General features: G+C 51.1%; 4 protein-coding genes and 1 long non-coding RNA gene across 8 annotated transcripts in view; 1 reads left to right on the top strand and 4 right to left on the bottom strand.

The window, feature by feature from the left end:
- Positions 1–16,871, bottom strand: part of Hoxa3 (homeobox A3) — a 44,079-nt gene extending 27,208 nt beyond the window's left edge. For both annotated transcript variants that reach the window (XM_085691063.2, XM_048440355.2), the window contains exons 1-2: positions 16,731–16,871; positions 4,474–4,577 (exon numbers count right to left, since the gene is read on the bottom strand). The gene's annotated coding sequence lies outside the window, so the exon portion shown is untranslated. The remainder of the gene's footprint in view (positions 1–4,473; positions 4,578–16,730) is intronic.
- On the top strand, positions 4,817–17,172 carry LOC146894372 (uncharacterized). Its single transcript, XR_015002433.1, has 3 exons — positions 4,817–4,930; positions 16,110–16,211; positions 16,737–17,172. It is a non-coding gene; the product is annotated as an uncharacterized LOC146894372 (long non-coding RNA).
- Hoxa5 (homeobox A5) lies at positions 5,441–8,123 on the bottom strand. The gene is made up of 2 exons (XM_048440358.3): positions 7,422–8,123; positions 5,441–6,475 (listed from the first exon to the last, which is right to left on the bottom strand). Exons 1-2 carry the CDS (start codon positions 7,981–7,983, stop codon positions 6,225–6,227), a joined length of 813 nt encoding a protein of 270 aa, XP_048296315.1. The 5' UTR covers positions 7,984–8,123; the 3' UTR covers positions 5,441–6,224.
- On the bottom strand, positions 8,491–12,526 carry Hoxa6 (homeobox A6). The gene is made up of 2 exons (XM_048440359.2): positions 11,876–12,526; positions 8,491–10,287 (listed from the first exon to the last, which is right to left on the bottom strand). Exons 1-2 carry the CDS (start codon positions 12,315–12,317, stop codon positions 10,028–10,030), a joined length of 702 nt encoding a protein of 233 aa, XP_048296316.1. The 5' UTR covers positions 12,318–12,526; the 3' UTR covers positions 8,491–10,027.
- A 1,056-nt stretch (positions 17,173–18,228) lies between the features above and the next one.
- Hoxa7 (homeobox A7) lies at positions 18,229–25,533 on the bottom strand. 3 transcript variants are annotated; one of them, XM_085691066.2, is made up of 4 exons: positions 22,317–25,165; positions 21,417–21,502; positions 20,685–21,268; positions 18,229–19,693 (listed from the first exon to the last, which is right to left on the bottom strand). In XM_085691066.2, the coding sequence occupies exons 3-4, from the start codon at positions 21,058–21,060 to the stop codon at positions 19,377–19,379; spliced, it is 693 nt and encodes a 230-aa protein (XP_085547192.1). In that variant the 5' UTR covers positions 21,061–21,268; positions 21,417–21,502; positions 22,317–25,165; the 3' UTR covers positions 18,229–19,376. The 3 variants fall into 3 exon arrangements, with proteins under 3 accessions (XP_085547192.1, XP_085547195.1, XP_085547194.1); XM_085691069.2 differs by lacking the exons at positions 21,417–21,502; positions 22,317–25,165 and adding an exon at positions 25,238–25,533 and having other exon boundaries at positions 20,685–20,952; XM_085691068.2 differs by lacking the exon at positions 21,417–21,502.
- Between the last annotated feature and the right edge of the window lie 1,011 nt (positions 25,534–26,544).

The raw sequence follows: 26,544 nt of genomic DNA, 5'->3' as shown, positions 1-26,544 counted from the left end.
TTCCACGTCCCTGCTCTGACAACCTTTGCATTGAGTGAGTTGTTTGTGTGGGGGGCATAATCTATGCTTGAAATTTGCCAAGAATACTCTTTGCAAGATATCTGCCCTTTTTTCTCCCACTTTAGAGATTATTATATGTATTACAACATTTAAAAAAAAACACCCAGACTAATTAGAATCACTCTTCTGTTTTCATATAAAGGGGGCATAACGGAACATTTGAAACTTGCTACTTGGTATTTTAATGGTCCTCTGATGAGTTCTAAGCATTTTTATTTTGTGACAAGCCCACAAACCCTTCTTGGTCCTCCAGCATTTAAGGTTTTGGTGTTTTGGTAATCTATGCCTATTTACCTGCCGCTATTCCCTCAACATGGGAGAGATAATTCAATATGAAATACAGCATGTATTACTCCCGAAAAGAGGAATTTTCTACCCTTTCCTCCGTAATTGAGGTCATTCAACCACTAGGGTTCACCTGGAGTCCACACCGTGATCCACGCGTCACTCTGAGCCATTTTATCTTTTGTGCTGATAGTCAAGATCGCAGCTCTAACATTGACATCAAACTCTGTCTGGGCAGATGACTAAGAGCGCTGCACAGTGTAAACTTTTGACCCTCAACTTTTTGACCTGCAGTTGTAATGCGCTAACCACAAAGATACACAGCCCGAGCCCCCTCTTTAGGGGGAAGGGGCCCTCTAGATGTTAGGCAGTCCTGTCCCTACCACTTTAAGTTGGAATTAGAGGATGGAGTGTATATTTCTGTGTCTTTGTGACCGTGTTTCCTGTCAAACCAGCCTCCTGCTTCTTTTTTTCTCTCTTTTTTTTAAAGTCAGGAATTAGGAGCTAGATTAACTTGAAATCACTGGCGAACACACTGAGGAGGACAGTTTAGGGGAGAACTAAAGAATCGTTTGAAGCAGAAGTGTAAGAAAAGAGGGGGAAGGGTGATCTGGCAAAGGGGTGGGGGTGGTTTTTGTTTTATTTAAAAATAAAGCCTAGCCTTAATTGTTGGGCGAGCTGGCCCGGGCGGACCGGTTGACTGTGAACTTGTGCTAAAGCGTGCTCTGCTGGCGGGTCCTGGGGTGTGCAGATTTATATTCTCTGCATTTACTTAACCCGGCAGTGAACTGCATGGGCGCCATTTGTTAGGCGATGACAGACTTCACCTCCAGCAAGGACTGCTCCACAAAATCGCAATAATTACCCAGTAACCTTCATAACAAATATTATTATTGAAAAGGCCAGTTTGTGGAGATAAAATCCGATGGAAGGACAAAATTCTTTTCAGAAAACACCAAGCACGACAAATCTGGGCTTCTCCTCTGGTTCTGAAGCCTAGTGCTCTGGATCCCCCTCCCTGTTTGGCTGAACCCCTAGGTTGAACCCCTCACTTTTGCCTTGGCATCCTGTTTATACTCTTGTCATTAGCTAGAAGAAAATCCCCCCCTCCTCGTGGAAGCCAAAGGGCTATAGCCTATGCTACCCAGCCTTCTTTATGATGGGCAGGGCATGAGGAGATCCCAGCCAGAGGAGAGTCCTTAAGGGCATCTTGCAAGTTGAAACAGTTGCCTTCCTCTCTAGCAGCCAATCTTCTGCACTGTGGTTATAGGGATGCAACATTCTCCGACTCTCAACAAGTGAGAGCCACTGTTTCTGGTAGAAAACTCTGTCTTGCTCTCCCAGAGCCAAAGGAAGCAGGGCAAAGTGAGAAATCATAGGAGAAAAAGGATCTTGGCATGATGTTTGAGTTTAGACCAGGGAAACCCTAACAAACCCCTAAGCAAGTGTGACCAGAAGCATCCTGTGGTACTCATAGTCAAGGGAATATACTCTTGTAGACACAAACAGGGCCCTGCACATTTCTGCTACCTTCTCCTTTTACAAGAGAACACATAGATTTCTGCCACCAACTGAAGCTGGATGTCTTCATAAAGCCCTCAGTGGGAGAGTTTCTCTCTCTCTCTCTCTCTCTCTCTCTCTCTCTCTCTCTCTCTGTAAGTTCCTCTTTTTAAAAAAAAGATTCAAAAGAATCTATAAAAAGATATAACTCATCTACAAAATGAGCAGATAACCAATCACCTTCTTAAGTATGCTTCCCATGAAAACAGTAAGAAAGAAAAAATGTCCTCCAATAACCGTCCCACAGATCTAACTGGATGCTGTATTTCTTAAAAGTCACTTAACTCCACGTGGGTCAACCTGCCCTCTTAAATTCTTCTTAAGCCTTGTGAAGATTAAAACAGACAGAAATAAGCAAGCTGACAACACTCATGGCCTGTATTTTTTTTCTTTTTAATTTGTGGGGAAGATCCCTGAGAATGTACTTGGTTCAATACAATACCATCAGCCTTTGTACCCATTTCCACACCTCAGGGTGTGGCCAACGGGTGCTGTGGATGCTTTCTTTCTCCTAGATACATCCATGAACACCAGCATTTCTATGACCCTTGGGTGGCTTTTTCCCCCTATTTTCAGCCACCAAAAATTATGCAAGCAAAATTACCAGACATATAACCAAAAGAGAACAACAACCCAGCATTTTCTAATAACTCAGAGCAGCAAAACAAAGAATCCAGCATCCCAAGACACATCAAGTAGTAAGAAGTCATTTCCATGTAAAAATTTTCACTCCAGTTCCTTCCTAAGAGATGGACACCGTCTTCCTAAGTGTTGAAGTTCCAATATTCACTCCACACAAAATAACTTCATGGAGTCTTCAGCTCCCCACTGTCTAGGGGAAGTGTGATTTTTTTTTTAAGAGTAAGTAATTTTTTTTTCAAATGTCCTAGGTTTTTCTTTCCTTGTATCTTTGAATTTGGGACTTCTGTGGATTTTCACTGAATGAAAGAGAGGGCTGTGTAAGCAACACTTTAAAATGTTTCTCTTAAAGCACTTGGTCAATACCTTTATCAGCTAGTACTTAAAGGGGGGCCTATAAAGCTCCAGAGGAAAAGAAGAGCCCTTTCTTATTTTTATTTTTTGCTTCATTTCTAAATATAGGTGGAAATATTGACTGAGCTCTTCAAACAGGATTGGGGGGATATATTAGGTCTCTGATGGGTACCTATCCTGAAAAGACCCCAGAACAGGCCAGAAAGTCCCTAGTTATTTGGTTTGCTTTGCCATTGAAGGACGTGAGAGGCTGGGGCCAGGATGGAATTGTATCCAGGAAATTTTTATTTTACCTAACTTCACTCATTGGTGCAATTTTGGAGACTGTTTTGGAAAACACATATTATGTAAATTTCCTGGGATCAAACAGAAAGAACAAATAACAAAAGAGATAAGGAAATCTCCTACTGACAAACGAGCAATTTCTTCCTAAACTACCCTTTATGATGTGTCAAGAAAAACAACCTAATGACTCTCGGAACTTTTAAGTTGGGCATTGAAGACACCTCAGTTTCCTTCAAAACTTTAGGTACAGTTTCAGAAGAAGGAATTGGTCTGCATGTTGTATAGGGGTACGCTTCTCTCTGCCCTTAGTGTTATCTAGGGAGTCACCTAACTTGCCTTTTGGGGGTCCTGAGCACTGATGTCTTACTCCTACAAAGAAATGGAGGAAAAGGAAAGAAGGGAGACAGAAGAAAGGCAGGCGGGGGGGAAAAAAAGAAAGCGCTGTGACCCCTTTCAGTTAGCCCGGGGATTCAAAGACTAAAGTTAAATCCGGCCATAAAGTTTATGGCTTCAGACTCACAGGCGGGTGAGAACACCGAGGCAAAAAGAAAGGAACTGGCAAACAGGGTTCAGGGCCTGGCCCTTTGCGGGGGAAGCTGAGTACCCTCTACCTCCTAGGTGGGGACCCGCTGCCCACAGCATTCTGTGGGTGCTAGCACTCTGGTCTCTGCCACACAGCTAGGGCCCCAGCCAGCTTTCTGCTGTCTCCAGCCAGTCTGAAACCCAGCATCGAAGGCCGCCGCCTCAATTCAGTCCTGCCAAATGACCCTGGCCCGCGAAGACATATTGCCACAGCCCCATAAGGAATCCCGCCAGTATCGGCCTCGGCCCTACCCGGGCCTTTCTTTCAAACTCTCCAGTTCAGTTCAGCCTTCTACTTCAGTGGCCCGAGCTCTTCAACTCCCAGGGCCCCCATCCCAGAGCTCCGCGACCCCCAAAGAGCCTGGACCTGGCCAAGCTTAGAAAGAGGGACGGGGGCTGCCAAGTTTCACACACAGACCCATTCTCACACACAAAAAAATCATCTTTTTGCACGCCGGCGGGAGCAGCGGAAGTCATTAACATCCCGGATTGCGAGCAATTAAAGTTAGGCCTGGGATGCGGCTCGGCCACAGGCGCTGTTCACCGTGCTGCCCCACAAAGCTGGCTCAGACTTTGCTAATTTGGGCAGAGGGAAAAGTTTGTTCTCCCATTTTGAATTCTGAGACAGTTTCAGCGTTACTGAGCCAGAGAGAAAGAAGAGCAAGAAACTTTTCAGAGGGCAAATAAACTCAAGAGGCGAGAGCTTACCTTAACTTGGAGGGAGCCATTTTTCAGAGAGTTTTGAGAACTTGTGGTTTGGACACTTCTGGACCTAAAATTGACAATTTGAATGACCAGGCAGCACACGTAGCCTGCAAAAGAGTCAAATGGAGTCCAGCGTTAGTGAGATTATATGTTATGTGGTATATAATGTTGGATGTCAACTCCCCAAAACCATAAAACTTACTTTAATGGCCCCACGTGACGTTTTATAGCCAGTGAGCCGATCTGTCTGTGCTATGGATGATTTTACGATCTAATTCATAGACAAAACCCTATTCATTTGGCACCCAAATGTCATATAGCCGGAACTGGGGCTTATAAAGTTTACTGTTATATAACTTTTAAAAGGAAAGGCGGCATCCGTGTAAGCAGTGGGTAAATGTGCAAATCTCTAGTTGCGCTTTAGCTGCTCTGAGGAGTTTCCCAATGGAGCTAGGATGGGGTAAGTACTTTCCATTTGTAGCAAATTAATTGTAGCAAAAGAAGCCAACTGGGTTAAGTAAGAGGAGTGGGGAAGGGGTACTAGGGTGGGTTAGTGGGCAGGGGGTTTGGGGTCTACATCCTGGCAGAGGATCCCCTTCAGCAAGGCCTAGGACAGCCTTAGGGATGAAGGATCTGTGTGGGCTGGAGTGTGACTAACAAAGCCCTGGCTTTTCTCTTCTTTCTCTTTCTCTCCTTTTTGGCACCCACTAAGTTAACTTGGTTTCCTCAGAGATGGACAGGGTGGACTCAGGCCTCGGAACCTCCTACAGCTTTTCCCACCTGATTCTGGCATGAATTTTCTGATGGCTCAGAGTTAGGAAGGCCGTGAGTCAAGGTACTGGTGGGAGGCCACCCTGAAGAGGCAAGCTGCCCAGGTAGCCTCAGACACACCAGCTTCCAGCACCGCTGGACAGACAGAAAAACAGAAAGAGCCCTCGCTTGCTGTTTGACACAAATCAGACGACCAAGAGAACTTACAATAGAAAGTTTATTTTTTGTTTCCAGTCAGTATTTTTTCCTTAAAAACAAATACAAAAAAAAAAAAGCTGATCACAGTTTGCTTAAACAGCCAGACTCGAACAAAATTTGTAACTTTGTTCACAAAAACATACACCACTGAAGCTGCGCTTAGAAGAGCCACTTCCAGAGTTCGTGCAAAGGGTCCTACAAAGGCACGCAGGGACACACCGCTTGGAGTCACAGTTTCCGTCACAGTCACTAGCCACTACACGTTGAACAAGTTAAGTTGTGTCTCAAGTCACCTCTACAACAGCATTAATTACACAAGGAATATAGGTAGTTTGGATAAAAATATCTTTAACAGCTTGGAGCTATTGAGACAGGAACACTTCCACGCACATGCACATTAACCAACTCAAGTGCAACACACAACATTGGCACTAAACAAGGTTGAAGGGGGGCTTTTTGTGTGTGTGTGGTTTTTTTTCTCTTTTCTTTTTTTTGTTTTAGTTACTTCAAGTAACACAGCTTGCTTCATATAAATAAGTTAAAACATCTATTTTTTTTTTCAAGACAAAGCCATTCAGGACAAAGAGATGAACAGAGGCAGATCTACTTATACAGGCGCTATCATGGCAATAAACAGGCTCATGATTAAAAGATGAATTAGGGCAACGAGAACAGGGCTTCTTCACAGAAGGAACACAGGGGGAGTTTGAGACAGTCACCTTAGTACTGACATTACGGAGGGAGAGCTCCGCTAATACTGCTCAGTACTTGAACCGGCCAGAGGCTCAGGGGCGGAAGGCCCCTCCCGCCGCGGCCATACTCATACTTTTCAGCTTGTTATCTTTTTTCCACTTCATTCTCCGGTTTTGGAACCAGATTTTAATTTGTCTCTCGGAGAGGCAAAGAGCATGTGCTATTTCAATCCTTCTTCGGCGGGTCAGGTAGCGGTTGAAGTGGAATTCCTTCTCCAGCTCCAGGGTCTGGTAGCGCGTGTAGGCCGTCCGGGCCCTTTTGCCTTCTGGGCCGCCTATGTTGTCTGCAACAGAAAAGTCAGCTGTTTAGCCACCAACTCCTTAGCGCCTGGTTCTAAGACGCAGCCAGGGTCCTGAGCTGGGGGGAAAGGCTCAACAAGTCCCCCCTCCCTTTCCCCTCTTCCCGAATTTCCTTCCCTCTTCCTTTCTGAAGTGAAAAACAACATGATTGGGACTCTGGGCACAACCGGCCCACCTGAGGCTGGAACCCTGTCTTGAAGGACAGCCCGGCTCTCTCTCGTCCCCATTCTGCTCTTTGGCCCTCCACGAGTTGTCATAAGCAGGGGCATTGCCCTCCCAGACTGCCCACCGCTCAGAAACGCACCGAAGCACTGCCTTTTTCTGAGTTCCCAAGTGGCCTCCAGGTCACCCTCCGTTAAAGTTCCAGCCGCCCTAGCCGCCTTCTGTTCCAGCCTGTACGCTTGGGGCGCCCGCTTTCTTTTTCTTTTCTTTCCTTTCCCCTCTCTCTTGGCCCCAAACTTCAGAATCTCGCTTGCCCTCGCCTGGATTATTCCCCCCAAGCCCCTTTTAGGGGGCTGTAATTAGTAACGCTGTTTCCCCAGCGTAGCCCTTCTCATAAATTATCCACCCTGACAAGCCCGATTCATGGCCCCTACTATCATCCCTACCTCTCCATGCCCTGCTCTGCGGGCCTGACCCTTAAGCGCGCTCCGAGGCACTGGGGTTCCACATGGAATTTCTTCCTCTTTCAACATCTAAACTTTTGCTCGGCCATCCCATTCCCCCCAGTATTTGCGAATACAGGATGCTGCTGCAGTAATGGGAAGGAAGTAAAGAGGAAGGCAGGGAAAGGAAAACCGCAGAGAGAGGCTCTGCGGGCTGGAGAGAGGCAAGACTAGGCGAGAGACCCGGAGAGAGGCTGCAAAGAACAGAGGGTGACCGAGACCCGCGCCCCCACGGACGCGTGGATCAGAAAACGGCTGGCTTTACCGTGACTAATGTGCAGCTTGCGCATCCAGGGGTAGATCTGAGGTTGAGCTGGCGGCGCCGGGCTCGGCTCGCTCTGGGCGCTCGCCTGCTCGCTGCTGGCAGGGGCGTCCTCCTCGGCTGCGGACGCCGTGCCAACCCCCTCTCTGCTGCTGATGTGGGTGCTGCCCGCGTTGGCCGAGGCGCCGCTGGAGTTGCCCAGGGAGTTTTTGCCGCCGTGGTGGCTGTCGCTGCCGGGCGAGGGAGCCACCGCCGAGCAGGGCAGCGGGTCGGGCGGAGGCGAGTGCGTGGACGTGGCCGGCTGACTGTACCTGGGCTCGGCGGGCGCCGCACTGGCCCCGGCCGCGTAGCTGCGGGCGCGCTCGCCAGAGCCAAAGTGGCCGGAACCCGAACGGCCGACGCTGAGATCCATGCCATTGTAGCCGTAGCCGTACCTGCCGGAGTGCATGCTCGCCGAGTCCCTGAATTGTTCGCTCACGGAACTATGATCTCCATAATTATGCAACTGGTAGTCCGGGCCATTTGGATAGCGACCGCAAAATGAGTTTACAAAATAAGAGCTCATTTGTTTTTTGATATGTGTGCTTGATTTGTGGCTCGCGGTCGTTTGTGCGTCTATAGCACCCTTGCACAATTTATGATGAATTATGGAAATGACTGGGACATGTACTCGGTTCCCTCCTACGTAGGCACCCAAATATGGGGTACGACTTCGAATCACGTGCTTTTGTTGTCCAGTCGTAAATCCTGCCTGATGACCTCTAGAGGTAAACTCGTGCACTAATGGGGGAGTTGGGTGGAGGCGAGAGGGGTGGCGCGCGCGCCCTGGGCGCGTGCCCGCAACCCGCCGCCGCCGTTCAGTCGGACTCGAGCGCCACCCTCTGGAGACAGGGCGGATCGCATCGTTTCCGACCTCGGGCTGCAAGGGCCGGGGTCGAATTGAGGTTACAGCCCATTATGGCAAAATTATTGCATTTCCCTCGCAGTTCCATTAGGATGTACCAATTGTGAGGCCGTCAGCTGCCGATCGCACGCCCGGCGAGGATGCAGAGGATTAGGGGGAGGTGGTGACTTGGAATTATTTACAACAACTTTATTTCCCTGGCTTTGTAGCCCCTCTTATTTTTGTGTAGAGGTTGGGGTCGGTCCTGCCCGTCCGGCCCGCAGCTGTGAATTTTGAAAACACAGATATCACCTTCGGGGAAGGGAAGACCATTTAGCCAATTGAAGAAATAAATCCTGCCCACAGCAGCAGTCACAATTAAGGCTTTTTCCTTTCTTTTTTTGTTTGTGAGCGCGTGAAGGGCAGTGTCCCTGCCGCTCTTAAACGACAGACGTCTATTAAAGACAGCTTTTGTGTAGTGTTGCTCCGAGGCGAGGTCAAATTCCACACACTCTTATAACCAGAGTCGATTTTTCTTCCGTGTAAATATGTTTTTCGTATCATTAGTTTGCTATCTGGTTTGCTTATTTCTCCAGCCTGGAATATCTTCATCCCTGGTCTGGTTCCCTCGGCCAGCCGGGCCCCAGGTAGCAGGGTTCTTGGTGAAGCCAGGGAGTGGGCCCTGACTCCCTGCAGCCTCTGAGGCTGCTTGGAAGTTGGGATCCGTGGGTAGAGCTTTTGGGGTCTCTCTTAGACCTCCGGGAGTAAATTGCGGGAACTAATGGAACCATTTCGTGGCAGTGCCTAGTATCTCCGGAGTTATTTTCCTGGGCTCCGAAAGACGAGAGCAAATTACAAATGTAGCTGAGAGGCGAGCAGAGTCTCCCCACTAGAGGCCTGGCATCTCAGGCGCCCCTGGCATGCTTATTAGCTAGAACTCTTCCGGCTCCTATGGTCCTGGACCCCCTCTTTTGGGTCCTGAGAGCTTCTAGGCTGCAGCGCCCGCTCTGTAAGAGGCAAGGAGTGGGAATCGGGAGCTGGGAGCTTGCGGGAGCCTTGTCGCTCCCGAGCTTGTACTATTCCACTGGCGCCCAGGTTGGTTCGCCTAGGCAGAAGCGGCAGCTCTCCCAATGACTGTTATGCGCCGGCAGACAGACTTGGTTCTGTCGGAGAAGAGGAGAGTTCTCCTTTGTTCCTTCGGCTTCTTGTGTAGGGGCATCCTGAGAGTCCGCGACAGGGCTGGGGCCCAGCTCTTAGGCCCTTTCTTTCCAGTAGCCAGAGCCAATTTGGCGATGCCCTTCGAGATTTGATGGCGAGGGACCAAGGCGGAAAAGCTCAGCCAGCAAACCGGGCACTGCCTGGGGCTCGTTCTTCCCCCAACAACAAGGCATTTGTAGCTGGGGAGCGCAGGGCCGCTAACACAGCAGCAGGGACAATTCTGGGTGCACCCCGGGACTCCCAAGCTGACTCGGGCAGCTTTGGGGGAGAACCTGTGTGTGTGTGTGTACAGTATGTCTGTCCCACAGCTGACATTGGGTGTGTGAGTTTTGTTTGCTTGTTTTCTGTAATAAGTAAATGCGCAGACTCTTGTAAAGCTTTGGACTTCCCTAAGCTGCAGAAGCACCCGGGTGGGAGCAGGCTGGAATAAAACTTGGGGAGCAGGCAGGAGCACCAGGGGGCAAAGCCAATAGAGGTTAGGACGCTGGCCTGGTCCCTGCCCTGGAGTCTATTCGCCCGCCTTGGCCTCAGAGTCTTCCCCGCTGGGTTGTGTGGAATTGATGAGTTTATTTTCCTTTTTCCACTTCATGCGCCGATTCTGGAACCAGATCTTGATCTGGCGCTCGGTGAGGCAGAGCGCGTTGGCGATCTCGATGCGGCGCCTCCGAGTCAGGTAGCGGTTGAAGTGGAATTCCTTTTCGAGCTCCAGCGTCTGGTAGCGCGTGTAGGTCTGGCGGCCTCTGCGCCCGTGAGTCCCATACACCGCACCTGCAGGCAGAAATGTGTTGCGGGTAAGCGAGACCAAACGAATCCACTCCGTGGGCCTTCCCCCTGCAGTCTCTAAGCCTGAAAACTCCCTACTGCCACCCCAGCGTCTAGCACCGCAACCGAGGGCAAAAAGCCGGCTGAATGGCAAAGATGATTTCATACCGAGAGAGACGTTTTCACCTAAAATCGACTTGGGGAGGGAAGTTATTGCTTTTGACAAATGTGTTTTGTTAGAAACCCATTAGAAGTGAAGAAATAGCATGAGCACTCTTAATTTGAGGGGCCAAAGTCACTGTTTCAAGGGAGGGTAGCATTTATTTGTCTGTAAATGGAGTGGGGGATCCTAGGAGCAGCAAGGAAACTGAATTCTCACAGTGGTATCTGTGAAAGGTGCCATGGAGGCTCCTCGTGTGGGATCTCAGTGTAGTTTTGGAAACTGAAATATGGCCAGCCTTCTCCAACCTTTGCATATTGTTAGCAAGCGCTGTGATTCATCTGAAGGCACTCCGCTGGGAGGGTGAGTTCTGAAGCCCCCATTAGGCTGTCCTGTTGCAGGGGGAAAGGGGACTCCCTGTGGGATCTTGGAAAACTTGGAGTAAAGAGATGGCCCCATAGGTGAGTTGGTGAGCTGGTGGGATCTGGCCCTGTAGGACTGTGATGAGCTGTCCCGTGCCAGAGGTACCCAAGCCAGGCGTGAGGCTCAGGCAGGGTCCCAGGAGGAGATAGAAGTTGTCTTAAAGTGTGAAGTTGAAGTTGAGTGGAAGGTAAAAGTGGGAGGAGAGAAAGAGACAGAGAGAGAGAGAGAGAGAGAGAGAGAGAGAGAGAGAGAGAGAATATGAATATTCTGAGGTGGCCTTCCACAGCTTCAGAAAGAGACAGAGAGAGAGAGAGAGAGAGAGAGAGAGAGAGAGAGAGAGAGAATATGAATATTCTGAGAAGGTGGCCTTCCACAGCTTCATAGCTTTGCTGGGGATGTTGAAAGAGGTCAAGTGAGAAAAAGAGGGCCTCTTCCTGCCTGGGTCTCTGGGCTTGCGAAGGGCAGAAGAAAGAGGAGAGGGAGTGTGGAGGAGTTTGTCCATGGTGTTTTCTGGAGACCCCTTTTGCTTGAAAACTTGAGGGGTGTTACAAGGGTGCATTTGAGCAGCTTTCTCATCTGGACCAGCTCCCCCCCTCATTTTGTTGCCCCTGTTACAGGTCTCATATAGCTTGGCAGTGAATGAATCCTTCACACACCCTAAAGTGTCACCTTACATGGATCTCCTGGCCCAGGCTTTCCTCTGGCTGGGCCTGATTGTCCCACTGGGAATGTTTAGGGTTCTCTCTCTCTCTCTCTCTCAAATTTTTTTAAAAACAGAGAGATGGAAACTTTGTTCATTCTTTCCTTCTTCCAATTCTCTATCTATCTATCTATCTTTCCTTTCTTTCTTTCTTTCTTTCTTTCTCTCCTTCCTTCCTTCCTTCCTTCCTTCCTTCCTTCCTTCCTTCCTTCCTTCCTTCCTTCCTTCCTTCCTTCCTTCCTCCTTCCCTGCCTGCCAGCTTTTCCTTCTCCCTACACTCTCTAGGGTGGGGGAGCAGGGAAATGCCTTACCCGCACAGGAATTCATCCGCTGCATCCAGGGGTAAACAGGGCTCGTGTACTTCCGGTCGGTGCCTTCCTCATGGAGGGCTTTGCCCTGCACGCTGCTGCTGTCAGGTTTGTACTGCTGCTCGGGAGAAAAGTGCAGGTAGTCCCCGGGGCCCCTCTGCTTGCTATTGCCCGAGGGTGAGGCGGCACTGAGGTCCTTATCAGAATAGAAACATGAGGCCCCGTACTCGTAGGATGCCCGGTTGCAGGCCAGGACCGAGTTGGACTGTTGGTAGAAACAAGGTGAGGTGTATGTCTTGTCCGGAAGACTCGACGCCCCGTAAGAGGCCGGGAAGGGCCTCAGCGTGTCATAGCCGGCCGGGTAGAGGGGCAGCTGGCCCAAGAAGGAGTCCTGGCCGCTGGGCAGGCTCCCAGGGAAAGTGGGATTCACAAAATAGGAACTCATTTGCGCGCCCCTCTGCAGGACTGTGATTTGTTGTGTATTAGTACATCTGGCTATAACTATTAGTAGTCATCGAACTGGTTTGTTTCTGGATGGCCGAACGCCAAAAGCGACAGCAGCAAATCGCACCAGCTGACGCAGCGGCGGCCAATGGGAGCGAGCGCCGGAGCCCGCTCCCCGGGGACCGCGGCGACCGAGGCAGCAAAGTTACAAACAGCCCCCAGCCCGCCCGCCCGCCGCCCGCCCGCCTGGTAGATTAATGGGCGCACACAGCCAGCCGGCCCCCGCTCTCCCCCACACACCCCTGAACGCCAGCGGTGGGCACGGCCCGGGCAGGGATGTGTAGATCAGAGTCGAGAAGAGGCACTAGTGCCCAGGTCAATGAAAAGGCCCCACCAGGCCTGTCCTTTCCTCTTTCCCTTTTTGCCTTTTGGTTTTTTGCTGGTTTTCTCCAAACAGGAAACCTGACAAGCCTGAGCCAGAAGGGGCGGTGATGAGAATGGCTTTGCTCTGGAGAACCCTCTGTCCCAGGCAGGACCTGAGCTGCCCCTCCCCTTGTACTCCCTTAATCGTGGGTGTGGGTTCTTGCGCTGGAGAAGGGTCTCTGAGAAGCAGGCCCTCACGCTGCGTTTCAGCACCATGCTTTAGGGATCCGTGAACGCCTATCCCCTCCCATTCTCACTACAGGTTGGGCCTTACTGCCAAAGGCTGAAAGACCACCCCTCGCAGACCAGGCCCAGGCCTTCCTGTACCCCCTTCTCCCCACTACTGCCCTCCCTGTTTGACTCGCCTGCAATGGCCCGTGCCTGCGTGGGCTTAAAGCAAGCAACAACACCGACTGTGCACCGTATCCTGTCTGTGAACCCATAAAGAGGAGAGGCTAAAACCCATAGTTTCAAGAAGAAATGATGTACAGGACAATGTCTGTGAGATCGAGAGACCGGACTAGGAAGCCATCCATGAGACTTAACTCCTCTCATCCAGTGCCCCATGCAGGACTCTCCTAAGCTACTGGAACTGCCTAGAGCAGTGACAGATAAAACTCCAGATGCACTTTCTCCCTAGTCTCACTCTAGAAGCAAGAGAGATGCAGGCCCCCGGCTGAGCAGGGCTCAGAGTGCAGCTCCTGCGGCCCAAATCCTCGCACAGGATAATTAATGGGCTTGGCTTCCCGGTAGTACGTTGATTGCACTGTCGTGGGGGCATACCCACTTTCCCCCGCCTCCCCACCCCCAAATACTCCTACTGGGGCAGTAACTACAAAACCAGAACAGTTCTGTCACTCTGTCACTAGCTCCAGAACCCTGAATTGCCTTGACCACCGGCGCAGGCCTGACGCTTCCCAGATTGGACCTGGAAAGCCTGTCTTGGGCTTGCTTGCATAAGGATCAGTCTCATTTTGTAAAACACGATTATTAGCTCCGTGGCATTTTCACAACTCTGTTTGTAGGGCTTGTAAAAAGCCCTTGATTCGGCCTTAAAAATCCCCAATTGCGTGGGCGGCAGAGAGACTACGAGATTTGGTTGGAATTCAGGAGGTTGTTTGTAAGATCTGTAAAACCCTGGTTCGTGCGGACTGACGGGGTTTGGGCCGAGGTGACAATTGGTAATGGTCCTGTAGGAATCTGGTAACGACTTCCTTAATCTCTTCTTTGCTTCCCCCCCCCCCCGGACCTTCCCTCCCTCCCGCCCCCCAAAAGGGGAAAGCTGGTAAAGGACTTGCCAAAGGTCGGCCTCCAGAGAGCCTATGAAGGCGCACCGAAGGAAGGCTGTAGCAGAAACGGTGTGCAGAAGTCTTTATCTCTCCAACCCAGGAAAGTTTTTTTCTTTCCATAAGACCAAGAGTTACCCAGGAGAGGATAAAATTTAGCGTTCCTCACAGAGAAGATGCAATACACAAAACACAAAAACATGAAAACTTGGGAGGAAAAAAAGGGGGGATTTTTTCTTAAAATGCTGTTTGAAGAAAATAAGTTTGAGTTATTGGTTCTTAAAAAAATCAGATAACAATTATTTCAACCAACGTCATTTGAAGCGAAAATAGCCATTTTGCAAGTGTTAATTGTTTATATTTATTGTCTCTCTTTCATTCCTCCATGTCCCGCACAGGCTTGGAGCTGCTGACAGTTTACCACTCGTATTGTTATGCTTTGACCTGGATTCTAGATTTCATTGTCTCAGCCAATAAGAGAATTTGATTTCTCAGCTAGGAGCCAGAAAATGTATTTCCAGCTTTTGTAAACATTAAGATGGAAAAAATTAAATTGAAATCTTTCCGTGTAAGACAAGGTTAGTGCATATTTCAGTTGGCAGTGGATTTGTTTATTCTTCCATATGTATATATGGGGGGGCGGGGAGTCAGTCAGTCCTGACGGATCCACTGAGTGGCGAGCAAGATCTCCACACTCTCCACAGAGCCTCTCCTAAGGTTATGAGAGTGACCACCCCAGGACTCTCTGCTAGGTCAAAGCCACACAGAAAACTTACCTTTCATCTTCTCTTCAAAAAGGCTAGGATGGCAGCAGGGTCGCACAGTTTGCCCTTGCTCTGGGCTGCCCATTGTGCCCCTCCACTTCGGCCAGCCTGGAGCGGGGCCTGCAGGTGTGTGGGAGGACCCTGAAGGTCCATCTCCATCCAGCCAAATCTCTAGCCCAGAGCCCAAAGCACACAGGTGTGGCCTCTGCCAGTCAAAGGCCCTCTCCAAGAACCGCCTTCCATGCCATAGCCAATTCTCAGGGCCAGCCAGGCCAGCAAGGCCTCAGAACTACAATTGGTCTCTCCGAAGTCAGACTCTCAAAGCCAACGCCTTTCCCGACTGGCAACTGACGTGCGCCCCCAGGGCGCCTTTGGGACGCGTAGTTTGGACAGAAGCAGCCATAGCCGGCCAAGCGGCCTGTACAACCAGTCTCCATGGTGCTGGGTTGGGGGCGAGGGAAGGACCCGAGTCTCTTCCGGCGACTGAGGTTTCTGTCATGGATAGCCGAAGCAGGGAGGTTTCACAGCCAAACAGACCCTGGGAGACTGCCCCTGATGCCCCCCCTCTTCCCCTGCTTCTGGGGAAATCTCTGAGGGGCCCTCGTACAGCAGTCGCGCCAGGCTCGAAGAGGCGGGCCGCTGCTGGCGCCCGTCCCGGTGACGGCCACAGCGTGGCAGCAGCGAGCTCCCAGCACGGTCGCAATAAATAATCTGCCCGAGGCAGCCACAGTCAGGCAGTCAGCGGCCCTAGGAGGCAAATGCCGCGGCGCTTTATCTGCTCCTGCCCGGGGCGCACCCACAGCGTTGTCCGCTGAACATCCCAAATATCAACGTGTCATTCTTAATTGTCTGGCCTATGCTGAGATACTATCTTGTAATAGGAAAACAACAACAACAACAACCAAAAACCAAATAAACAAAAAGAACTATAGCCCAGAATCTCGCCACTCATTCTCCAGTGTCTCTGTCTCTCGCGGGGGGCAAATCTGACCTGGTCAGATGCGTTTTCAGGCTCAGCCACCATGACTGGTACCACCGCGGAATGCAAAGCTACAGCCAGGCCAGCAACACTCAGTGCCGCCTCGCGGCTAGCTGTGGTCCTCTCCCGGGTTGCTCAGGAGATAGGGGACCTTGAACATCATCCTCCCACTGTCCTTAGGTTGGTTGGGGCTGCTATCCTGTTATTTCTCAGACTCCGTTTTGCAACCTTCCTTCAGAAACCTTAGGTTTGGTCCTTCCGCACTCGCCGACACAACAGTCCTCTGCACCGAAACATCCCCCTTTAGCACCCAATTAATTCGATTCTCTCCTCCAACACAGAATTCCACACATGCACCTAGCCCCTTTCTCGGGGCTCCAGACTTCACTCTGGTCGGAAAACCGGGCAAATGAAGCAGGCAATCATCGGAGAACTCTGAATTAGTAAGTTTTGCTTTTGTGTTTGCTTGTTTACCTCATCCTCCCTTCTCCACTGGAGAGAATATAGTGTTGAAGCTAACGCTTGTGGGCTACCTCGCTTTTTCTCTCCCCTCTGCCCATATTCCCAGGTCGGGAACTATCTCTGATATTGGGGCAGTCAGTTAAATCAATTTGGGTCATGAATGAAATAATCCCAAACCCCAGGGGCTGATAGAGAACAGTCGAATGCCAGATGATTTCCCTTTGGGTTTCCCGGGGTCACTGGGGAAGGGGGAGTGAAGCCCTAAGCGCTCCTGCCCAGTGCCAGGGCACTGTGCCACAGTGGGAAGGCCTATTTGCCTTGTGAGTGCTGTAGGTGTTGTCGGTAGTGGGTGAGAATGAGTGACGTGTTTGGGCTGTTGTGTGAAGGGACAGTATGGATGATGGTGAGAAATGCCCCTTTTCAAAGTCGTTCTGGGTGTCCTCTTCTTTCACTGTGGCACCTCACCCACCTTTCCCCTGTCTCCTTCCCACATGTCTCACCTTCAGACCGCGGCTCCCAGAAGCTCCTGCCTCTCTGACAGCTGTCCGCTTCGGCAGCCCAGGAGACGAATTGTCCTCCTTCCTGGTGCCAGAGGACGCAGGAAATTAGCCAGGTTGTGAGTTGCAAAGCGGCGGCTGCTGCTCCAGGAACTGGACGCGCCCCACCTCCAGCGACAGCGGCCGGCCTGGGCCTGGCAGTGGCTTCCCCTCGCTGGCCATCGCCGGACAAAGCGCAGCCCAGGCAGGCTGGGAAGGCAGAGCTCCGAAGCACGCAGGACGGAGCGGAGCAAAAGAATGCGGCTCTATTCTCGCAAGGGAAATTATAAAAAAGTTCATGTTCACGGTTCCTATCCACATGACCGACAGCGGCCAATGGAAGGGCCGAACAACTCATAAAGTTGTATTGCAAAGTTGTAAATTTTCATAAACAACAACGGATTTATGACCCTTTCCCCATCACTAAGAGGAGGCAGCTCTTACACCGGCGCCATCTTACCACTGAGGCTGTCCCGACTTGGGGCTGCAGGTTTTACAGACCCTTTTAGGTCCGATTTATTAAAAAGAGTACTAAGAAGCTGGTTCAACCCAGCCAGGAGATAAGAATGGAGATCTTCGCGGGCCATGCTCAGGATCCTCTAAGCTACTTCCACCGCCCCTCGACCCTGGTCCCTCGCTGCTCGCCCCTTCCCCAGCCACAGTTCCTCCTCAGCAACAGGACTTGCCTAGGTTGCCGCAGCCTTGTCTGAGGGCTGTGGCAGTCCCAGAACCCCTCCACTGCAGTGTTAAGCCCTGGGGCATCCTTGCCTCTACTGAAGGCTAAGTGGGGGTGCTGCGGCAAGTACCCTGAATCCCATTTCCTACTCTGGGGCTGGACTCAGGGCGCATGCGGAATCCGGAATCAGTTGGAGGGTAGGTAAGACTATTTGAGAGCTCAGTTTGCACCTTTAGAGGAAAGGTTGAATTTGGAATTCGTTCTTGGAATGTGTGAAGTTTGGGAGGCCATAGATAGACTATACTGTATTAGCTAATAGCTGTTTTCAGTGGATCTAGATGTTGGTGCACACACACAATAGCCAGACAAAAACATCTACAACGATGCACATAAAAATTGCACATAAGCAATTATAGATACAGAAAAATGCACGCATAGACACAGAAAAACGTGCAGTTGGACACAGAAACCCACACATCCAATTATAGACATGGAAAACATTGATACACAACAGATATACACACTTTATGGATGTGGGAAAATGCACTATTATGAAAACTATAAGCAACCACACATTAAAATTAGAAATATGCTTATTCGCACAAATCTAAACACAAAACGTGGAAAAAGAGACATGACACATTTACGCATGAATATTTAAATTTGGACTCAAGGACAGTTTCTACTTGTTGGCTTCTCCTTGGTCCTTTAACCTGCAAACAGGGCTTGCCCTTCAGCTATGGCCACCTCCCCTAGTCCCAAACCCTCTGGAGAAAGCAGTCAGTGTTTCTTTGTCACCAAGCATCTTTATTGTTACATAAAACATAGGTAACTGGGCTGGAAAGCATGCCTTCCCTGAACCCCAGGCTGGGTCTAAGGGGGTCATGGACAACACGGAAAAAAAATGGGCACTGGGGTGGGTACTGGACGCCTCCCACCCACAACAGAATTAGTTCAATACAACACACCATGCTACAAAGTCACCCCATTAAAACATCCTTCCCAAGTCAAGACATTCCTTTACAAATGAGCTCCAAGATTATAGAAATGACCAAAAAAAAAAAATCTGGTTCAAATATACAGTATTTGTCCTAGGTAGGAAAAGTCAGGGCATAAGTATACATGTCTGAACAGTAGGACACAGAAGCAATGGAAGGGACAGTGAGTCTGGGAACATCTCCTTAGTCCCACAAAGCCGGTCTGCAACCAGCTCAGGAATGCTCCCCTCCAGAAATAGGGGTAATGGCCCTGAACTTGAGGTGCCAAAGCCAAAGAAAGAGGGATTCTAGACTGCAGCATTTGGTATGCTTTGGAATAAATATATTATTTTTCAATTTAAATAGAAGCCAATGCCCTGGTCCCTGAACCTCATTGCCTTGTCATTGAAGCCTCAGTGACCCCAAAGACTGTCAGCTAGAAGCATCAAGGCCTGGCCTGGGAGGAGTGGGCACGGTGAAGCAGAAAAGCTAGCCAGCACAAAATAGGTAGTTTAGGCCTAGTAGGTAGTACTGGTCATGTGTTTTGCAGGGATGGGGGGGCAGGTGCTGGGTGTCTGCCACTGTAAGGACGTGGAGGAAGCTTCTTAGGAGTGGTGGCCCACTGGGGCTGGGCCCATAGGTAGTTTGGGGGTGCCTCTCAAGGAGGCCTGTGCTAGGTAGTATTTTGACTGTGCCAGCGCACAACACTGGCCCAGGGTTGGGGGTATCTACTGGTCTTCAGAGGCAGAGAGGATCCCCAAGGTGACCTGCTTTCCCCCCTGGGAGCTAGAGTGGGTGATGAGGTGGGTGGGATGAGGGTGGGGACTGATTCCCTCTTTATCTCTCTCTCTCTTTTTACACTTTATCTCCCCCCCCTTTTTTGTAACTAAAATCAGTGAGTGTCTTAAAGACGCTTTTCCGACTGTCCCGTGCAGTCAGGGCCCTGTTCCTGGCCCTTTATTCCTCCTCCTCCTCTTCCTCCTCCTCTTCTTCCTCTTCCTCCTCATCTGCCTTGTCAGCAGCTGCCGTGGAGACGGAGGGCACCGCGTCTTCGGGGGCCGCTGTGGGAGTCTGGCTCTCATCTTTATGTTCTTTCTTCCACTTCATGCGCCGATTCTGGAACCAGATCTTGATCTGGCGCTCGGTGAGGCAGAGCGCGTGGGCGATCTCGATGCGGCGGCGCCGTGTCAGGTAGCGGTTAAAGTGGAATTCCTTCTCCAGCTCCAGCGTCTGGTAGCGCGTGTAGGTCTGGCGTCCCCGCTTTCTATCGGGTCCTGAGAGCAGAAATTTGGACATATAGACAAACAGAAAAGCAGGCTGGGATGTGGACAGAATAGTCCTTCAGTCAGGCCCCGCTTTCCAAGTGCCTGTACCTTCCACCCTGCCCAAACCCAGGCGCAACCCCCATCACCCCCAATTGAGCTGGGGGAGGAGTGTGAGCGGAAGACCCCGGGGCCAGACGAGCGAGCCAGTCTGTGAAGAGCCTTCCAGCAGAATCCCAACTTTACAACCGGTCTTTCCAGCCGGCTACGTTTCTACAATGTCCTGCTTCCCCTTGACAAAGGGAAATTGTAAATATAGAGTGTGGCAAGTGGGAGACTCTGCACTTTTGCCATTCAAAGGCAAACCAAGCCGCTTTCCAGCCTGGCTAGAAAGTGGGCAACCCTCCTCGGCAGCCCCATGCTCAAGACCTTCCTGTGGCAATCCCACTCTCTCTCGTATTTGGTCCAGCTAGGGTCTGGAAATGGCCTCTGGTACAGGGGTGAGTGGCATCCCGGAGGTCCTGGCTCTCCTTGCCTTTGAGAACGAAAGCCAGGCCGAAAGAAAAGGAGTAGGGGAGGAAGAGCTGGAGTCAAGAAAGGAACGGAGAACAGGAAAGAGGGCATAGAGGAGAGAGATTGAGGGAGAGAAAAAGAGAGGGAAAGGAAGAAGGGGGATGAGGGGGGAGGAGAAAGAATATGAGAAAGAGAATAGCGGATAAACTTACTGTAAAAATTCCAAGGCAAATGGAGTTAAATAAATTTACGAGGATCGAACCCATTAATTGGGCCATAAAAAGTTTTATGGGCCTCATTTACATACAATGCTATGGGTCTCTCCACGCAATGGCGCCTCAGCTCTAATTAAAACCAGAAAGGCAGCGCCACCGGGACTTGCGGGGCCGCTGACTGGAAGCCGCCAGACTGGGCTCCCTGCGCCCCGCGTCCGCACCGCCCCCACCCCCCGCTCCGCCCGCACATAGACCCGGCGGGCCGAGGCGCCTACCTGAACTGCGCATCCAAGGGTAGATGCGGAAACTGGCCTCGGCCGGGCCGTGCAGCACGCCCTCGTCTGCCTTGTCGCAGGCGCCTTTGGCGAGGTCACTGCAGAGCCCGGGGATGTTTTGGTCGTAGGAGGCGCAGGGCAGGTTGTAGGCGTCGGCGCCCAGGCCATAGCCCGACGCGAAGGGGCTCTGATAGAGGGGGCTGTTGACATTGTATAAGCCCGGCACGGTGGAGGCGAAGGCGCCGGCGCCCGGCCCGTAGCCGCTTCTCTGCGAGTTGGGTGCAAAGGAGCAAGAAGTCGGCTCGGCATTTTGGAAGAGAGAAGCCCCCGCCGTATATTTGCTAAAAAGCGCGTTCACATAATACGAAGAACTCATAATTTTGACCTGTGATTTGTTGTCCGGCAGCTTTCAGTGTCGGTTTTACGAGGTAGCGTGATATATGATAACATTACACCCCCAGATTTACACCAAACCCCATTTTCTTTTGGACGGAGCTCGCCGCGGCACGTGACCGCCCACATGACCGCCTCCGCCAATCTCAGCAGCCCTCACAGGTGGTCTCGCGCCACGGGCCGGCGGGCGCCTAGAATGGAAGGGGAAGAGGCTCAAATACGCGGCCCACGCAGCGGCCTGCACCCCGCCTGCCCCCAGACGCCCTAAGCAGTCAGAGCCCCAACCTGGTGCCCGAGCCTTTGGATGTCCGGCAGGGCTCGCCCCCCACAACCTCATACCGATTCCTGAACCCCAGATTCAGTGTGTGGATTCCCGCTGTCCCTGTCCTCTCTGCAGACTCAAGTCCCTGAAGGGTCTCTGCAACCTGTCGGCCCAAAGATGGTCTTGAGAGAAAGATCTACTCTGCCCACTCTCTCTCTAGGCAGAACGTTTAAGCCCGGATCAGATGCTCCAGGGCAAACACCGCAGGCGCAGCGTCTCCTCTAGCTAAGCAGTGAGAATGCTGCCGCAAACTGGAGCCATGTGGTTCGAATAAAGTCAATGTCTCCCAGCTTCCTTTCTTTAATCGGCAGAGCTCTGTTTATCCGCTTTAAAGGAAGCAGTGAAATATTTATCTATTAATGAGCCTCATTTGCCAACAGATTTATTAACATGAGATTCCCTTTCCTCCTCCCGGACACCGCCGCCCTGTAGACACTCTGCGTTCACTCCTGGGCACCTGGCTGGCGGCTGGCTCTCAGCAATCCAATAGGTGGCTCAACACCCCCTTTGTCCTTCCCACAACCCCTGGTGTTACCCCCGGATCACGGGAAAACTGGGTCAGCCTCCCGCAGCTGGTCCACAATTTTCAAAACACATCCTTCATAATGGGAGGTTTGGAGCAGCTCTCAACCAATTTACCCCTGGACCCCCACCTTGTGGGCCGGGAAACAGCAGACTTTTAAAGTTGGTTTAGAGAAAAAAAAAAGGGGATGTCAGGGACTGGGGCTGTAGCCCACCGCGGAACCCCAGTTTTTTAGGAGGCTATAAAAAGCAAGTGAGGGACCCTCTCAAGGGCCAACTGGATCTCACAACTTCACCTTTCTTTCTTTCTTTCTGTCTGTCTGTCTGTCTGTCTTTCTTCACAAACGCAGTCTTACTTTCTCCCAAACAGTCAGTCTCTCACCCTGGGGGCCTACCTTAAGGGGCTTCAGACCAGCAAGTGATAGATCAGATGAAGGCCCTGCTGCCCAATGCTCTCTGAAGGATACTTGGGTGAACTCTTTCCCTAAACGCCTCATAAACTGCCCAGGCCGTGCTGGAAGACTGGCCACCTTTTACTGCTCAACTCGATTGCACATCATAAACCCAACTTCACAATGGAATTGCCCCGGAAATGCTCCTCTAAATTATAGAGTTTGGTTGCTGGTGTACAAAGCACTTTCTTATCACTTTCAGTGGGTCCAGGGTACCCCCCTTCCCTCGGTTCACCGCATCCTCTCAGGGGATCTTGGAAACACAAAAGAGGAAGGACGGTTCAAATCCCGCGCCTACCTAGCAAAGGGCTCCAGACTTTGGTGGGGAGGAGGGCAGGTGGGATCTGGGCTATCTCCCCCGGAGCATAGAAACCCTAGGGCGGCAATATCCGGGATCCCCTTTATGGCGGATCAGGCTGGGAAACAGAGGGGGTAAAACAGGAAGGGGGGAAAATCCAAATAACAGCGTCTTGTATCAGAGAAATAAAATTCTAAAAAAGCTAAAGGAAGACGAGGCTAACAAAAAGAAGGCTAGGAGATCAAAGAGGAGAAATTAGACGGCTTTAGACCAATAAATTGTTCCTGGGGTGACACGGAGCAAGGCGCAAAGTGAAAGACTAGGCAGGCCGCCGCGGTCTGTCTAGACTCAGGCGACTGGCGCAGTCCAAAGCGACGATGTTAAAGTGGAACCTTCCTTTAGAAGAGGCCTGACAACCAGAGTACGGAGCGATTTGAGGTGGCCCAGGAAAAATCACACTCACACGCCTCGGAGTGTCCTCTGGACAGGCACAGGCATGACCAAGGAGTCCCGGCAAGAGGCTCTGTCCCCGTTTGTCACGGCCAAATATGGTCCAAATTCTGCTGCTTTCAAGGCCTTGGCACTTGTGAGCACAAGTCTTCCATCTGAGCAGGGGTCTCGGGGGTCACCGAAAACCTTTCCTTCGTTTCTGAGTCTCTCTTCCCTGGTAAGACTTCACAACACAAAAATCTGGACAAAATCAGACTTTTAATAAAGCCTACTTAATTCTATGTTCTCTGGCCATTGGTTCCCTATTTATTTGACAGAAATGTATTTCTAAGTACATTCTAATGTATTTCTAATATGATAATATTCACATACTATTCAACTCAGGCCCTGGAGAAGACGCCTTATAAACCAGCTTTTAATCTGCAGAACAATCTAAATATTTCTCAACGCCTTCTCAGAGTTAGCTCTCAGACCTACTTACTGTCAGAGTTTGTTTCCTGTGTTTCCTGTCGCCAAATAGTCCTCAATGTTTAACTCTAGGTATAGAATATAAACTCAGCCCTTGACAGAGAATGGCATTTTCTAGAGAGTCGAATGGTTCCGAGTTTGGGGTCTTTAAATGTTTCGATCCTCCTCCCCCGCATAGACTGCAGGCTTCAGCTTCTGTGCCCCACCTGGCAAGCGAATTGTAGCTTAGATGCGGACATCAATTCCTTCCCGAAGTGAAAAAATAAGCTCGGTTTCTTGCCAGGTCTTGCCTGGACGAAGCCTCTCAAGCAGCGAAAACCAGAGAGCAGCCTGCCAGCCGCCAGTCGGCCAAGGGCAAGGGAGGCTGCCAGCCTAGGCAGTTCACCAGGCCTCTGAGTCTCTAGAGGCCCGCACCTACCTGGGGCCTCTGTGGTCGGCGGAGAGAAGGGATGCCGTCAACCTGTGACTTCCATTGTTAGAAAAATGGAAACTTCTATTTGTGTTCACTGGTCAGCGGGTTCGCTGCTTATTTGCATTTACATAAAGAAAGATTTCTGAGGATTAGGGTAGGCGAGCACCGGTGATTCTCCAGGAAGCTATAAAGCCCTTCCTACAAGCAGAGGCTGTGAAGTAATGTATGTTACATACAGAAATATAATGATGCTGTGTGTCTGTAATGCCCACGTGTATATAGGAAGATTTTTAAAAGGGAGTAGGAGGGAGAGAGAGAGAGAGAGACAGAGACCCAGGAGAGATGTCAGCCAAAATCGAGTCCCTAGTTTTACAACGTGTTCAGCACGGGGATGCGAGTCATAAGCATTTTGTGGGTTTGGCCGAGACTATTACGACCCAAATAAATGCACAGCACAGTCTTTACTTGCGGCGCTTCGAAGGGTTGGTTCTCTGTCTGCTCCTGTGTTTTCTTTCCGAAACCATCCTACACGGGGGGTGGGGGGGGGGCTGAACCTCGCACCCTGGCCGCGTTTGCTCCAGAGTATGTCCCCGTATCTAGTATTAAAAGTAGGCTGGCAGTAGATTGTTTTTTTTTTTTTTCTTTTTTGCTTTTAGCCTCCACAGCCGGCGACTCCAGTCACAGGAGCCTTGGTATTCCATTGCCAAAGAAATACCTCTGCCAGAGAAACAAGGGAGATTTCAACCTCGTGAACGCCAGTCCTGGAGCTCCGGTGTTATCCTACTTATTTAAACATATCATTTATTTTCAAATACAGTTCCTAGTGTATGCCCTGAGTTACCCCAGCGCAGCCAAAATGCGTGGCAGTTCTACACTAGACAACCACCAAGTACGGTTTTATAACTAACCCATTTTCAGCCGCCGAATTTTAAAATCAGGTATTCAAACCGGCGAGTCCTGACGTCTGTGCTCGCTCGCTCTCTCTCTGGTGCTGGCTCGCTAGGCCCTAAACCAGGGCGCAGGTTTCGGGGCCTCGAGGGTCGGTAGAACCCGTGGTCACTGGGTGCTTTCTTTGTGGGCTCATCTGGTCCTGGGGCTGTAGGTTTTCGATCCCTTGTCCGTCCGTCCGTCCATTGTGAATGACCGTCCCCGCGCGCCTCGCTACCCCTAGCTCACTGCTGGGATGGGAACTGTGACCCTGGAATGGAACCTGCTCTCTGAGTCGCAGCCACGCACCATCCGCACCGCTGCTGCCACGCAACGCAGTGGTCTCGGAATAGAGCCTGAGAGAAGCGAGCGCCGGCGGTCAGGCAAGCCCCGGCGCATGCTTGTGTCCCCGGGAGGCTTTCAGGTTGGCATGAGCAGCAGAGAAAATAAACGACTGCTGTTCACGCAGATCCCATTCTAGAAAGGCGCGTTTCAAGTCGACATTTTAGGAGCTTCCTAGGTCGCGGCGGCGGGAGATGGCGGCTGGAGTGCCTCTTGCGTGGAGCCACACTGCCATCTCCTGGATATTTCTTGGCACTGCAGTCGCAGCTGCACGGGCCCGCGTGAACTTCGGCAAAGCCGGTGACCCCACCAGCGTCCCACTCCCATGGGCGGAGCGAGGGCCCTGTCCCCCAGAATCTTCGGGGAGTCGGGAATCTACGTTGCAGAAAGGGCAATGCCCATAAAAGAGGGCTGTTTCCGCAGTCTCTTTATCGGAGGCAGACAGAGCACACAAATGAAAGGGTTTTGGTGGGATACCCTAATTGGAGCTGGACAGTTGTAAACTCATTAAGAGCCGAATTCCAGACAGTTCGCAGACCTTCCTTTATGGCACACCCTCACTGCCCAGGCTTTGAAGTTCTTTCTGTCTGCAACAACAGAGGGAATGCCAACCTGGCGGCGTATTGGGGGTGGGGGCGCCCCATCCACCGGCGCCCTGGTACCCCTTTCCCGCGTTAGGAGATGGTCAACATTCCGGGGGAGGGGGTTGTGAAGAAAAGGAGTTTGGGGGAGAAGCAAAGCAGAATCCTCTGGCTACATCTGGAAGGCGCTTGAGCCTCCGAAATTGTAGCTGTTCCCCCCACGCAGCCCTTTACACCCCATAAAGGGTAACAGCCCTCATTTTCTTTTATGGCACTTTGGGGCTTGTCGGTTGCTAAGGCCTGCTTCTGTGAGGACGCAAGCTCCGGAGGTGCCATAACAGTGGAGAACGCTGACACCGGCCCCCTCCCCAACCTACCCTGGACCGGTTGGCAGGACCCAGTGGGGCAGGAGGGTGCAGATTTTCCATCTCCTGGAAACCTCCGAATATTTGAAGGGCCCACTTCATTGTTCATATCTGGCTCCCGTTCATCTCTTCAGACCAGGCCACAGACCCTCAGCTTCTGGTCCTGCGCTCCTCAACTCGAGACCACTCTACTTCCAAAGGCCGCAGCCCTTTTTGTGGGTTCAGCTTTGGGAAAAATTTTTGAGGCACCAAAATGAAATAAAAAAAAATGACTTTGCCACCGCTGCTGGCCACCGCTGCCCAGTGCTTCTGTCCAGGACCTCAGATG

The sequence above is a fragment of the Myodes glareolus genome, chromosome 6 (assembly GCF_982192425.1).
Source record: "Myodes glareolus chromosome 6, mMyoGla1.1, whole genome shotgun sequence".
NCBI lineage: Eukaryota > Metazoa > Chordata > Mammalia > Rodentia > Cricetidae > Myodes > Myodes glareolus.
The sequence above is the reverse complement of the archived record's forward strand: the minus strand, read 5'-3'. Positions and strand labels throughout refer to the sequence as shown.